The 14,133-nt window shown below is 38.0% G+C and overlaps 1 protein-coding gene across 1 annotated transcript; it reads right to left on the bottom strand.

Annotated features, from left to right (window-relative positions):
- Positions 1-348: 348 nt before the first annotated feature.
- On the bottom strand, positions 349-13,985 carry LOC139710874 (PHD finger protein 24-like). Its single transcript, XM_071622797.1, has 9 exons — positions 13,686-13,985; positions 12,031-12,162; positions 11,017-11,202; positions 9,858-9,936; positions 8,597-8,673; positions 7,804-7,896; positions 6,198-6,337; positions 2,114-2,179; positions 349-463 (listed from the first exon to the last, which is right to left on the bottom strand). The coding sequence occupies exons 1-9, from the start codon at positions 13,983-13,985 to the stop codon at positions 349-351; spliced, it is 1,188 nt and encodes a 395-aa protein (XP_071478898.1).
- Between the last annotated feature and the right edge of the window lie 148 nt (positions 13,986-14,133).

The following is a 14,133-nucleotide window of genomic DNA, read 5'->3' as shown; positions in this document are numbered from 1 at the left end:
ACTTGACCTTCTGACATCATCAAGGGGTTTGATAGGATGACTGAGGGGAAAGGAAGCAAATAGACATCTGGGCCCCATTTCATAAAAGATGTTAGGATGACAACTCTTGCTGGAATGACAACTTCCCACAGCAAACAGCCAATCAGGAAGCTGGATTCTTGTCGTTACCATGACCATTGTCATTCCAGCAAAGAGTTGTCATCAAATCAACTCTTTATGAAATGGGGCCCAGATGATAATGTTCCTGCAATCTACTGATGGGGGGAGGGTTCCAACTTTGATACCGGGAATCCTGCTGGGGAGCTGGTCTACATATTCCATGGGTTGGCACCACGCACCCCCAATCGGTTACAGGCCTGTGACTGGGTGTCCTCGGACGTAGGGCGAGATGGCAATCGTGTTGGGTCTGGCGCTGAGGATGCTCAAGGCTCTCTGTCTGATGAATCTCTCCCACGTGATCAACCTGTTACCATGACAATTTTAAAGAGATGTTGGTGCTCATTTAAATTTGATGCTCCATTTCATTTTCCTTCCCTTTCTTTTTTTACGTTTGTTTTAATTTTGGTGGGTTTTTTTTCAGGTCATTTTAAGAAAAATGTACAAATTTAAATTCGGAGGATTCCTGAAAGGATCAAGACAGCTGGATTTCTGATAGCACATTGTCAGTTCAGTCCTTTACCCATGATGGCTTGAACAATGACAGGCCATTGATCCAAAGTGTCTTTCAGGAGAGCTATAGGGAAGATATCTGTGACATTTGTCATCTATCTGTTCTTTTTTTTTTCTTCTTACTTTTTTTTTTCATTCATCTCATTGGCAACAGGACTAATGATCACCTGAGCAACACACTTTGCCTTTGTGATTCTCCACCTAAGGCAAACTATTTCAAAAAATGTTGACCTACTGGGATTGCTGCAAGCCTATTGGGCAGCACCCTCCTAGTTTTTGGTACAGGCAACTCCTGTTATAATGGAGCCCTTGGGACCAGCAGTTTTCTTTCGTTATATCAAAATTTTGTTATATCAGAACAAATAAAGTGTATGTATCTAGATGATAACTTTGGGCTCTGGATTCTACTTTGTTGGATGTGAAATTTTGTTATAGCAGTTTTCATTACAATGGGAGTGTATTTGGGGCCCTCCCTAGTGGCCTCCCTTGTGCACCACAACAATTTTTACAAAGTATAAGAAGCCATTCCAGGGCCCGGGAAAGGGGGGGGGGTACCCCCGCCATTTGTACAAACTGTAATTCCCTCCTTTTCCTGCCAAATGTCATCAAAATCAAGCACCTTGTTTTTCAGAAGAAAAACATTCTGAATGTCATTAAAAGCTGTTCATCATTTTGGGGTAATTTTACCATGCCCTGGAGGAGAAAGGGGGAGGGGGAGGTTCCACCACCATTTGTACAAACTATGATTCCTGCCAAAGTTGGCAGATCTGAGATGTCTTGTGAAACGATCGAGTGCAAACAGGGAGCCTACAATCAACTCATTCCTTGCTCCGTCTAGATTTGTTCTATTGTAGCCAAAGAAGGATTGCAGCACGTTTAACAGTTGTGAGGGATAACATAAAAAATGAATTTAATTACTATGGATTTGTGTTGCGTGCTGAGGGTTCAGTAGTGCACTTGATGGGAGAATGAAAAATATTTTTTTTTTTTAAATGAAAAAACATGCTGAACTTCATCATAGGCTACTTTACTAGGTGCGTCCTTTCATAAACACTGGGACTAAAACGAATGTCAGAATAACATGCAAAATTGATTTTCCTTCCCTTATGTCCAGGAACCACATTTCCATAGCAGAGATGAAACTCATCAATTACAGTAGCAACCTATAAACATTGTTGCTTTCAACATTTGGAACAATTCAACATCCTTGCAGAACTGACACAAGTGGTTTTACTAATCGCATCAAAGAATCATTTTACAAACATCCTGTTATCTGTAAAATAACCTATTAGCATTATTGTCACTATTAGAATCAAAAGAAGGAAATCATCATATTAAAGCGATAAATCTTTAGTACAGTATGAGAAGGAGATCTGGTTGAATGTGGAAGAAAAAAGTCAAAAATCAAAGTTATCGGGCCACAGGTGTTGGCTGCATGACATACTTGCGCTTATTAGCTGGGTTGTGCATCCTTTCCTGACATTCCCTCCCCTCCGAGCTCATCTCTAGCCTATATAGGAGAGATTATGAAATCATATCATGGAACACTGTCAGAAGATGAAACCACAGCTGCATAAGATAAATAGAAAGTAGGATATCATTTTACGTCAAACTGCAATTTCTGCAGTGTGGTAACATGAGACATCAGTGACAAATACTTAACATTTCCTTCTTTTAAGACATCCATGTCCTGCATGAAGGGAACAAGAGCCACAGATACAGCAGAGGTAGCTATCATCGATTGCCACAAAACTTTCACATTGGCACTAGTTGCAAGCAGAGCACACATTTGGGGCTCGAATCTATATCAGACCGATTTGACAAGGAAATGATTGGCAAAAGCATCAGCGTCTGAGTGAGCTATAAAATCAGTTAAAACATCCATGCAAGGAACAACATACTCTTTGACTATTCAAATTTAGTACTAACAGTGCAATCAGAGAAGAACAACACAGAGGAAGTTTGAGTTGGCCCCAGGCAGTGTTTGGCTTTCACTTCCTTGACAACTTGAAAGCTAAGGGTAAATTTGAGAATGAAGAAAGAAACAAACACACGCACACGCACACACACACACACACGCATACACACAAAGAACATAGAGATCAACATTTCTCTTTCAAAGGGCATCAGTGTTCAGGGATGTAAGGAGGAAAGAGACGGGTAGATTTACTCATTCGCACGCCCACGCAATTGTCAATTGCTCATCAAGAATTGAGCATGTTTGCCTAGGAACATTCAAAATATTGATGCATATGTAAAAGCTGATGTAACCTACAGTGCTATGCCATATCTTATTAATCAAACGCAGCTATTAATGTGCATGCCGTAGTGACTTTCACGACAGCTGTAACACCAAGTGTGATTACCCAGCTCAAAACCCACGAAAAGTCCCAGATCAGGATTCTCTGGAATGGACCAAATATGTCATTTGGGTTGACTAACTTGAAATTTTCAAGTCTGTCTTACCTGGGAAAGTCATCTTTCCTCTAACTTCTATTCAAATTTGGCCGCTTAGAAAAAAAAAAAAAAAAAAAGCTCTCTGAAACTACGCAGAAAAGTAAAAATTCATTACGTTTTCTTTTTGTGGGTTTTGAGCTGGGCAGTCACAAATAATCAAGTTTGAATAAAATATGGGTGGTTTGTTTTGTTGTCGCTGGGTTTTTTGTTGCTTTTTTTTAAAGTGATGGAAACTTCATTTGTAGAAAAAGAAATTATTTAAAGGAAATAGATCTTATTACACAATATAGCATCTAAAATTTCTATTAAGTTGGAGAAAAAGGGAAACTGTCCAAAAAAAAAAAAGAAGAAACACCACCCAAATTCAAAATTAGCCAAGTTGAGAAAATTATGAATATTCCAAGTCATCACATACTACATTACATTACAAGCCCAATGAGAGTTTGACAAGGAAAAGACAGAAGTTTACATGGTTGGGTTCAAATTCATAATTTCAAACTTTTTTGGGAAAAAAAATAATTGTAAGGGGGTGTATTCACTTCTATACTTATCATGTGTATAAAGTCTTCAGCAAATTCTTTGTAAGTTCTTAAATGTGTTGAAAACTGTCGAGCAGTAATCATGCACTGAAATACAAACTACAACCAGTTCAAAAAAGAATCATTGCCTTTAGCAACTGGTTGTTTTGTGTTGATCTTGAAATTCATAAAATCACGCTTTTAGCTTAACATGGGGAACACTTCCCGTGTCGATGCTATATTTTTGTGCCATTGCACTGGGTTCTACGATAGCAATAGGCTTGTTCAGAGGCCAAACCTACTTTTTTATTTTTCATTCAAATGTGTTTCTTGGCACAAATGTTCGTTGGGGCAAAACTATTTTTTACCACTGATTCCAGACAAGCCTGTTAATAATTTGAACATGATCTTCAAGGAAGAAGATCAAAATGTCAATGTTATCTCTTTAACCCTTATGTTATCACAATCAAGCATAATTGCTGTGCATTTTTTTAACAGAAATTATTAACAAAGCAAATTTCAGAGTCAATGTGACTTTCATATCAATTTTGAAGAATGAAAAGGAATTTGTTTCTAGCAGATTCCAACAAATACATGTAATTCATGTGTTTCTTGGAAGAACGGAGTGAAAAGACTTGAATATTTGCAAAATTCCTTGTGTACTTTTAATACTAATTTACAAATATATGCAGATAACATTGTCCTGCATGTATATGATTTTGATCCCTTTGGGAATAACTATTCCAATATCCCCAAGACTTTACACATTGCACGTGGAAGTACTGTTACATCATCTAGATTAAAAATGAAATAACAATTCACAGAAATCTCTTTATTATTTTTTTTTAATAATTTGCCTAATGATGGTTAATTAGGAAAATGATATTGTTCAGCAAACTAAATCTTTTTTTTTTTTTTGCTTTTATTTTCTCCCAGACCAAGAACCTGGTTTGATATGATATCTTGGTTTTAAAAAAGTTTTTATTCCAACTTTGACAAAATATCTATTCGTGAAAAGCAAAAGTGCATAAGTTGAGCAAATAAGGGGCTATTTCACCAGATGCAGTGTTTTCACTTGCACCAAGGAACATTTGTGCCAAGCAAGACATTTCTACTACAAAATACAGTGATCATCCCTTTTGTTTTATGGCCTAAGTAAGTCTACTATAGAATGTAACTGTATTGGCACATACACCTGTCATTGTGGATATGCATGTGGGCGTAGATATTTTTCTTTCGGTTTCTGTTCCCTCTTGTGAGCATTTTTTCCAGGGCCACCAGGCAGCTTGTCTTTGTGCTCAGGCCGCCTCATTGTTGTAATTGTAAGTAAAACAATTAGAGGGTCCTCTCACAAGCTAGAACCAAACCATAGGAGAGCAAGCCCCAGTGAGAGGGCATTAATAGCAGACCAGTCTGAGTCAGTTTTTTGTATTTCTGGATTTCATTGTCCTTTTTCAGAAGTCATATGGCATATAAATTTTTGATATCACAAAAACAAACATCTTTAACAGCATTCAGTGACTCCATTTTACAGAACTTTGCTGAACCATCACTCATCAGCTCAAGAGAACATCATTTTCAACCCACAAAATGAAACGTATGGTATCTCCCCTCCCAGACAGACACATTCAGTCCTATGTAGTGATTAGAAGAGGATCCCAAAACATGAATAAATAGAATCATCTTCCTAGACACACAAATCACTGCCAACATTGCTGATGTCGGCAAGAATCTCGTTGCTTTTTCTTTACTTTTCTCTTTTCTAAATTGACATCACTCATTTTGAACCTCCTCTTTCTTTTTTAAATGTGGATATAAAGTCAAACTTAGATGAAAATATACACATCAGGCATATGCACTCACACATCACACACACACACACACACACACACACACACACAAACACACATATTATATACATACATTCATACTGAATGGATATGTCAAAACATAGTATCAAATGTAATGGCACTTTATTTGCTAATAAGCACATCATCTAGCTTTCTCCCCTTGCTGGTCAGCACAAATGTCCTAAAAGGACTTTTCAAGGAATAAAGAAGCTTCTCTGTATTATATCACAGAGGATTTTTCTTTTTTAAAGCAGGTTGCCTAGATTTCCCAATGAGGCTAACTATAGACTGCATACTAACACATTCAAATCTATGAACATGTATAGTAATAAGCTATTCTTAGACTATTAACCTCTACTTCAAAAACACTTTCAGTACTTTGAATCCAGTTTGCATAATTTTATGTTAGTTGTTGGTGCTTCGGGCAAACCTTGGTTTCAGGTTGTCAAGAAGAACCACTGTCAGAAAGACATTTAAGCATAACATTTGAATAAATCATGTTAGTTCACAGGTTTATGTTGGAGTGACGAGCCAAATCCTCATAAGACAGCTATGCGATTTGCAGCTACAAATTATAAGTGCATTACATGAGCACATGAATGGTTAGATAGGAAGTAGAAGAAAACAAGTTGTTGTGTGTTTGTTTTGAAAATAATGGAAGTAATGCCAGTATTTCAGCAATTTCTGGCATACTGTAACATACCCCAAGCTTTTCAGCCATTCATAGTAGACCTCAGCAGCTGCTGCTACACTGATGACACCTGTGCTGTGAAAGTCTTTCACCCGGAAGCAGTTTTTGATGCGTTCAACTTCCTTGGGGGTCACATAGCTCAAGAGCTGCACCTGATAGTAGAAATATCATCATTATATTGACCAATGATGATAATGATAATGACAAAAATAATGATGACGATAAAGATTATCACACATAGTTTGAAAAAAAATTCTTCTGCTTTACTCAAAAATATGAATTGGCTTTCCAAAACCAAGAAAAGTCAACAGAACACTTTCTTTTTTTTTTTAGATGGAGTGAAACATTGCAAGAAGAAATTCTCAGCTTGAAACTGACATGTATGTTGGTCGAGTTGAATTTTCCTCATCCACTTACCAGAGAAAGAAAACCTAACCTCTTCAGAGGAGGTATTGAAAACAAAGGATTTGACGTTTATGGTCGACTGAAATGCACTTAAAGAACCCTTTGCTTGATTTTCTGATATACTGAAACTTTTCCTACTAGATCATGAAGCACATTCTATCCAGTATTATCTTAAAGTATCAATACTCATTCTGATTGTTTTGATAAGTTTCTGTAGGCTGTTTGTACATTTTTTCATGCACTACATTGGGATAAAATGGAGAAAAACAGCAGAAAACAAAAATGAAAGTGTGAAAAGGTATGCAAAACACAAAACTGCTGAAAAAAAAAATCCTTTGCTATGATTCTAAAAATACATGTAGATTGAAGGCTTATCTTTCAGATCAAATTCAAAGCTAACAATAGTTCTTGCTAACCCTAACATCATGCTTTGAAGTCCACTAGAAGCTCAACCACAACAACCTTTAGTGGAATAGTGATACATCCATATTTCTTGCTCGTAATTGGATAGCTTTTGGATTGTGTTCTAAGTAGTAGGCATTCCTTTGTACTGCTCCTATATGTTCCCAATACAGAACAGTGGGGGTTTTTTTTCACGAAAACACGAGAAAATCATGTGTATTGAGTATCTGTGTGTTTAATTGAGTTTTTTCCAATTTATCATTTGAGTCCATGTAAAGCCATGTAAAGGAAACTAGTAGATTAATTACTGTCTGACAGGTAAATGCATGATGTCCAATTACATCATCATCTTGGCCATTTCAGGCTTTTGCATTAAAGTTGGAATATCAAATGATGAGTTTGTATTACAACACTCATAATGCTGATTTTTGCGAGAGTAAACACTGTATGGCAGTAGATCCGGCCTGTAGGAGTGATCGTCAAAATGATTGTCCAGTCCTTCATAGAAGCATGCACCCCTTACCAGTGGCAAGATGATCAATCATCACTGATTATGTGTGTATCAAATGCAAGCTATATGCTATGAACCCCTTGACACTGTTGGCATGAAAAGCAAGAGAGGGCAAAATAACCATTTAGGACTAAGATGAACACAATTACATAACTGTGAGGAAGGGGTGATAGGATATACCCATTGTAGATGATACAACTGTCTTTCTTCACATCAAATACTTTGCCCGCCAAGCCCACCCTCTATTTCTCTCATGGTCGAGTTCCTCCACATCAGGTGACCGATCACATGATCACTCACCTGGGGCTGTTTCTCCAGTATGTCCAAGGACTCCACTAGAACAAAGTCTTGCCAGGAGACTATGCCATCGTTGTTAGTGTCATACTGAAGGAACTTTACAGAAGGGATGAATGGGATGAGGGTAATGAGTAAAGCAATACATCAGTTCAAGGCTATCAGAGTGGATTAGATTAAAGGTCATATGACTAATGCTGTTTCAAAATATACAGTCACACTACAACTGCTTATGTGTTGGAAGCTTAAGTTTGGTCAACCAGTGCTGGAAAAATATTGCTGGAAATATTAAGTTGTGATTTAATTGACTGCAGAGATAATTCTTTTATTTATATGCAATGGGAAGACAGTAATTTGAGTGTAATGTGAGAAGAGTTGAACTTGAGACACCAAAATGATTTTCACGCTCAACCCTGTATAGACAAGGCCATTTTGAAATTGCATAGCCTGGGGTGGGGTGGGTAAATTGCATTGGCCATTTATCAACCTATCCTATCGTGACCAAACTTGGTATGTCAGTGTCCCATCATATATTTACAAGAATACATCTATAGTCAAATTTATGATGTCTATTGCTATTCCTAATTTATCTAGTTAATTGTCCAAATATACACATCTTTCTCAATTTCTGATATTTTGCCTCCTCGTAAAAGCATCAGGGCATTTTTTTTATTCCTAAATTGAAGAAAGTTGATGCCTAGTGTAAGTTTTGAATCTTACACTCAGCTCCCCCCCCCCCCAAAAAAAAGAAGAAAATAGACAATTAAAAGCCCTGACAGTATCAACACATATGCTGTACCTTGTCTCTTAGGGTTCCTTCACTCGAGCCTTCATTTCTCTCCACACTCAAAAAGTCTGCCCAGGACATTTTAGAATCTGTTGAATGATACGACAATGCAAATCTTTGGTATGGTTATAGGAATTGCTCTTCTAGAAATAGAAGCAAATCAAAATCACATTCTAGGTAGAGTACAGATAGTGTCATTAGCATAACATTTGAGAATGACATATCTACATTTGCTTTGTTGTTGTTGTGTTTGTTTTTGTTTTTGTTTTTGTTTTTTTTGGGGGGGTTGGGTGCCACAATATGAGTGATTGGTACATTATCTTTATAGTTTGTTTGGTCCTATCAAAATACTGTTGTTGTTGTTGTTGTTGTTGTTGTTTTGTTTTGTTTTTGCTGTTGTAATTACTAATGATCTGCATGTGGCATTTTTTACATGTCAAAGAGGTATCAATTTATAAACCTACAATGATTCATGAATGAACAAAAATGTTGAATGCTCAACCAAGTGTCTCAATGCACCAAATATGACAGAACCTTCAAGATGTAAACCATCAATCGCAACACAGCCAAAAAAACTTTCTGCTATCTATTGTTTATCAACACTCCTTCCCTTTGCATTACATCCTGCGTCGTCCATGTTCGATATAGAAGTACATCATGCATATCTAACAGTAAGTAGCAGGGCCGGCGCAGCCGTGGGGGCCGTGAGGGCTCGGGCCCCCACACTTTTTGTGCACCATACAAAGGAATACATACGGTGTCATCACTTTGGGCCCCCACACTTTTTTCAACCCAGAAGTACGTAATTGGCACTAAAATAGAAATAGATAGAGATCTTGAAGTATGGCGGAGGTAAGGTTATGTGTTTTCTCTGAAGACCTTTTTTTTATAACACCGGGAAATGGGAGGGGAGAGAATGAGCTGAGGACCTTTTTTTTTTTGCTTGTCAGCTGAAGAAACCCGGAAGTGGACGGGGAGAGATGAGCTGAGGACTTTTTTTTTTTTTTTTTTTTGCTTGTCAGCTGAAGAACCCGGAAGTGGACGGGGAGAGATGAGCTGAGGACTTTTTTTTTTTTTTTTTTTTTTGCTTGTTAGCTCATGAAACCCGGAAGTGGGCCCCCACACTTTTGAAAACACTGCACCGGCCCTGAGTAGAATTTGAACATAAGGGCAGTCCACACAGTCCTGTCATCTATCTGTGCATATTTGTAAGACTTTGCTTCACTTTAATGATCGTTTCTGAGGGGATGGGATTAAATGACATTAACTCTACCTCCGTCAGTGTCATATCTGTCAAACTTCTCCATGACACTGTCCATCTCTTCCATGGAGAGGAGGTTGCCTAAAGACTCCTGAAAGAAAATGGTGAAAGAAACAATCAACTTCAAGCAGTCTTATAGGCATTGTCAAATGCATCTACACTACTTTTGTGGAGGGGAGGTTGCTCAGGATTGCCACAGCAATACAAAACCCTCCCTATACGCAGAAGAAAAGGAAAATTGGTCTTTAGTGTTACATACGTGGATAATCAACAAAGAGGGGAGGTTATCAAAAAAAATAAAAAATAAAAAAAGAGAGCAATGGCTTTGGAAAGCAAAGCTGCCAATGACATGTGATATACATACAATCCTCTTCTTTTTATTGGGGGTGGGGGAGGGGTGGGAAGGGGGAACTGGATTAGGAACTCACTGGGCATATTAGTTGCTATGCCAGGCTATCATCTAGGTATGTATAGCATTCTTCTGAATTCATTCTTCTTCCATACAGCTGTTATCCATATGAAATATCCAATATACTTTCATATGACTGCATGTTGTTTTATGCAATCAGGATCTATGCAATACCTCTCCATGAAATTCAAATATTTTAGCTACCACTTGAGCTTGTTATTAGATCATGACAATTGACAACAACCTCCTTTTTCACTCCCTGTAGTGAAAATGATCTTTGAATGTGGGGTGTGACCATAGGATTGTTCTACAGATACACTTGTACCGATCTTTCATTTTTCTTTCCAATATCATCACTATTGACATTACCTAGTCCTTCCTTATTTCTCTCCATTAAAGGTGGCCATCATGAAGTCCCATTAGATTGTTGTACAAAATGAAAGAACCAATTGCTTCATTCTAAAGAATCCTTTCAAAGATTGCCCAAGATTGAGAATCTAGTCTCATTTTTGTGTGCATGCCTTTTTAAATGTTGCAGTAAGTACTTCAATTTCAGTTGCTTAGTTATGTTTTCAGTAATTATGCTTTTTAAAGGTTTCAGACAACTTTAGTTTTTGTGGGCTCAAGGATACTTTTTGTAGAGTGTGACAACTTTGTCAGCTAAAGTTTACTTGCATTTTGCAAGAGTATGTTATATAGCAAGTTGACAAAAGAACATAATAAAATCAGCAGTAGTACAAACAAGATGGCTTCAAAACTTACACACTCAGAGCAACTCCAGCCAATGTCCTCGTCTGACCGCCGCAAGGCAGCAGCAAAGTTTTCATCCTGGCAGTATCCTCCGCTTTCCAAACACAGTTGGTGGTAGCAACGGCCACAGATGCGACATTCATGAATCACATCGTTCTTGACCATGTGGCACAGAATGCATGTGACATCAAATTCAATCTGCCAAGTAAAAATAAATGAATGACTAACCACAAGATGTAATGACATTCATGACGAGCAAGTTATCATTAATTTAATACTCGGCTTTCAGAAGAGTTTACAACATTGCCTCATATTTTTCTTTCACAAATGGTTTACTTGACTACCAAGGAAGCACCATTGAAGAAGAGCTATTGCAAGTGTTTTTTTTTTAATCCTGTGTTATTTGACCATTTTATCCCATTTAAGATTTGTTCTTCACTCTTTTTGTGTCATGAGATGGTGGCAACTCCCCTTATCTCTGTAATTTCATAATCAACCCCCTGCTTTTGTCTTTTGTAAGGTTGGGTCTCCTTGTTCATACATGTACATGTACAAATAATAATTGAATGGTAATGACTCTTATCTGTTAAGGACAGTTGTGGGTGGGTCTTAAACAATAATGGTACCGGTATACAATAACTCTGGAAATGAAGGCTAACTTAGCAATTCCACATTCAACGTTAAAAAGCATGCACACCATTATCCACTAGGTGGAGAGCATTACATAAAATACCTCATATTTTGACACACAAATATGATAAAAATAGATGAATGAGAGAGGAAGTGAATGGAATACTGCTAAATGCTTAGCTAGTAGAATGCCATCAGGAGTTTGACGTTGATACATGCTATTTATGTTTTTCCAAATCCAATTGCATACTTGTTCAAATTCTAGTGAATTATTTTATTATTATTAACATTAGAGAAATCAATTGGAATAGAGCAGAAAGCTCAATTTAAGAAATTTAAATTTTTGTTGAGCTCGAGGGGATTATGGTCTCATTCTGTTGTTGTTATGAGACTTACTTCCAAGATTGTCTCGTAGTCGAGGTTTGCTGAAGGCGTCCCATAACTCGCCTCTTCACGAGACAGCTTCCGTCTCTCTGCCTGCCTGGCCTCTCGCTGAGCATCCACGGAGTCTGTTGGAATGTCATCTGACTCATCAGCAATTCTACATGCATGCACAAGACCAAAACAGGTTTGAGGGAAGAAAATAAAAAGGAAATAGTTATGTCATCCATACGAGTCTAGGCCCAACTGATATTTCTTTAGCAAGGAATTAAAAAAAAAAACGCAACTGTCTCACTTTGTATTTCTATCTAACTTACCGTCATTAGGTGCCTATTCTACTCATCATGTGTCTTTACCAGCCGTAACTTAGTGCAGTGGCAGTACTTGAAGTGTAGGGTAGATTTATTAACATCAACCAGAACACCCATCCGAAAATTGTCACTTACCACATAGGGTCTAGGTCTAGACAACCTAGGCCTAGACTGGTAGGCCTGGTAGGCCTGGTGTATGCGTACCGATACTACTAGTACTAGGCCAGCCTGCCTATAGTAACTAGGGCTCTAGGTAACTGTGACCAGCTCGAACGCGAACAATGTGAAGGAGCACCCCTGGGTTAGTGCTCCAGAGTCTAGGCTAAGTAATGCCAATGGCAATGGTGATGCCTGTGAACACTAAAACTAAAATTAGAGTTCTAGAGGAGCGAACCCACTTTCAAGGGTATTTTGTAGCATTCTGGTAAAACGGGCAACAGAAATTAAACAACTTTTTTTTTTTAATTGGAAGACTGATACCAAAGGCCTCTTTGTTTCGACACTACATCACAATTTTGTATGGTGGACAATTACCCTAGTAGTAGTAGTAATAATCAACTTTATGCAGAAAATTTGCAACCACCAAGACTAGTATAATAAGTAGTATAGTAAAGACAAGGACCCGGTTGCGGCAGGGGGGTCCAGTTTGCGGCACCCCACACAAAAATGTCCCCTGATTTCTTCAAACATTGAAATTTTGCAGAAACCAAATATTTTGTGATGGTCCAACTAGTTTTCCAACTTGTTAGAACATTTATTTGGATTCATTATCTCGATCCTTCATGATTTTATAGTTTTTCAAGATTGCATGTATTTTATCAATTTCCACCAATTTTACACGTAAAAAAATAGTGCTATAATGTGTAAATCCCATAGCCATAGGAGTGCCGCAAACCGGACCCATCCCAACATTTTGGTCACTGTTGCAATCCTCAAAACTGACAAATTACAATACCGGATGGCTAGCAAGAGAAAATCTTAATATCTCTTTGTTAAGAAAGTCATTCTTTTTTTAAAACAGTGCCACACAGACAGTTTAAGTTAGAATTATGAAGACCATCATCCAAGTTATTTCATAATTTTGGTATCAAAAGAAAACTCTTCAGTTGCTCTTCAAATAAAACAATTTAGAAAAAAAATACCCCTCTAACGTTACTTTTGAAGATATGGTTAACAGTGAGATATTCCAAGGGGTGCCGTAAACTGGACCCCTGCAGGAAACTGGTGCACCGACTCTTAACGTTAGGTGTTTAATTTACGCCATTTTTTAAATTGTAACATGGTATTGGTAGGGCCTACACAAACAAGTCAAAACTAGTCAGATCTAGAATCTACATAATTATGTCTTTATGAATATGCATGCCTGTACACTTTATGAAATGGTGATGGTTTTGCCCACGCAGACTCGCTATATCTGGGTCCCTGGTCTTGTTGAGATGTGGTGTTGCTCGTATCCACATTACTACTTTCAGACACGGAGCTTGTTGTGCCTTGTCTTGGCTCTTTTCCTTTCAAGACGCCACCATCTTGCCCTGTACTTGATCCTGCGTGCGCGACAGCCGCCGCTCGAAACAGGTTCGCAACTCGACCAATTCTACCCGCTAATTGCGCTCTTTTCTTGAGTCTTTGTCTTCGATATTTTGCCACAGCACTCCCCATCACTTCCAATAGTCCTGCGAAAAAAAATTGTGAAAATGGGGAAAGGAAGAAATCCTGTCGGCGGAGGGAGAGTCGGTGAATTAACACCGGGAGGTAGCTGGCCAGTCAAAACTAACTAGCAAAACTTTCGACCAATGAAAAGTTGTGC

The sequence above is a fragment of the Diadema antillarum genome, unplaced genomic scaffold (genome assembly GCF_040938485.1).
Source record: "Diadema antillarum isolate AM-2024a unplaced genomic scaffold, OU_Dant_1.0 seq00001584_RagTag, whole genome shotgun sequence".
Taxonomy (NCBI): domain Eukaryota; kingdom Metazoa; phylum Echinodermata; class Echinoidea; order Diadematoida; family Diadematidae; genus Diadema; species Diadema antillarum.
The sequence above is the reverse complement of the archived record's forward strand: the minus strand, read 5'-3'. Positions and strand labels throughout refer to the sequence as shown.

What these genes read in the sequence shown, in the direction of transcription:
- LOC139710874 (XM_071622797.1), bottom strand. Translation starts at nt 13,985, where the DNA reads ATGGGGAGTGCTGTGGCAAAATATCGAAGACAAAGACTCAAGAAAAGA. An exon ending in GAATGGCTGAAAAGCTTGGG is followed by an intron (nt 2,180 to 6,197) that starts GTATGTTACAGT and finishes TCTCCTATATAG; the next exon opens with GCTAGAGATGAGCTCGGAGG. An exon ending in AACCCAGCTAATAAGCGCAA is followed by an intron (nt 464 to 2,113) that starts GTATGTCATGCA and finishes TCATGGTAACAG; the next exon opens with GTTGATCACGTGGGAGAGAT.